The sequence below is a fragment of the Eimeria mitis genome, genomic scaffold (assembly GCF_000499745.2).
Source record: "Eimeria mitis Houghton genomic scaffold, Emh_scaff2313, whole genome shotgun sequence".
NCBI lineage: Eukaryota > Apicomplexa > Conoidasida > Eucoccidiorida > Eimeriidae > Eimeria > Eimeria mitis.
This window is the reverse complement of record NW_013570645.1, coordinates 101-736: the sequence shown is the minus strand read 5'-3', so window position 1 is coordinate 736 and position 636 is coordinate 101. Positions and strand designations below refer to the sequence as shown.

At 60.7% G+C, this 636-nt stretch overlaps 1 protein-coding gene across 1 annotated transcript in view; it reads right to left on the bottom strand.

Moving 5' to 3' along the window:
- EMH_0051930 (uncharacterized protein) overlaps nucleotides 1–380 on the bottom strand; it is a gene marked incomplete at both ends in the record, with an annotated part of 7,645 nt that extends 7,265 nt beyond the window's left edge. The window contains 1 exon segment of the mRNA XM_013496815.1: nucleotides 69–380. Within this exon segment, the coding sequence (XP_013352269.1) occupies nucleotides 69–380 (312 nt within the window).
- Nucleotides 381–636: the final 256 nt, after the last annotated feature.

The following is a 636-nucleotide window of genomic DNA, read 5'->3' as shown; positions in this document are numbered from 1 at the left end:
TGTGTCTGCTGCAAGGGCTGCGCCTGCTGCAGACGCTGCGCCTGCTGCTCCTGTTGCGCCTGCTGTACCTGCAGAGTCTGCACCTGCCGAAGCTCCTGCAAAGGCTGCACCTGTTGCAAGGGCTGCGCCTGCTGCAGAGGCTGAAAATTGTGCAGCGGATACAAAGGCTGCGCCTGATGCGGAGTACCCGCCGGATTCAGGGGGTGCATATACTGCAGAGGCTGCCCCTGCTGCTGCTGCTGCAAAGACCGAAGTTGCTCGTAAGGATGCACCGGCTGCACCTGGTGCAGTTGCTGCGAAGGACACAAGCGTTGGAGAAGCGACTCCTGCGGCAAAGGCTGAATCTGCTGTAAATGGCGAGGGTGCTGGGAAGGGCGCATCTGCTGCAGTTGCTTCACATGGAGAGGCTGTACATGCTGAGCCTGCTGCAGATGTTGCACATGCTGCGCCTGCTGCAGCGGCTGTATATGCTGCGCCTGCTGTGCCTGCTGCAGATGTTGCACGTGCTGCAGCGGCTGTCCATACTGCGCCTGCGGCAGATGCCTCCGGTTTTGCACATGCGGCTGTATGTGCTTCGCCTGCTGCAGATGCTGCGGATGTTGCACCTGCTGCTGCGGCTCTAGATGCTGCGCTTGA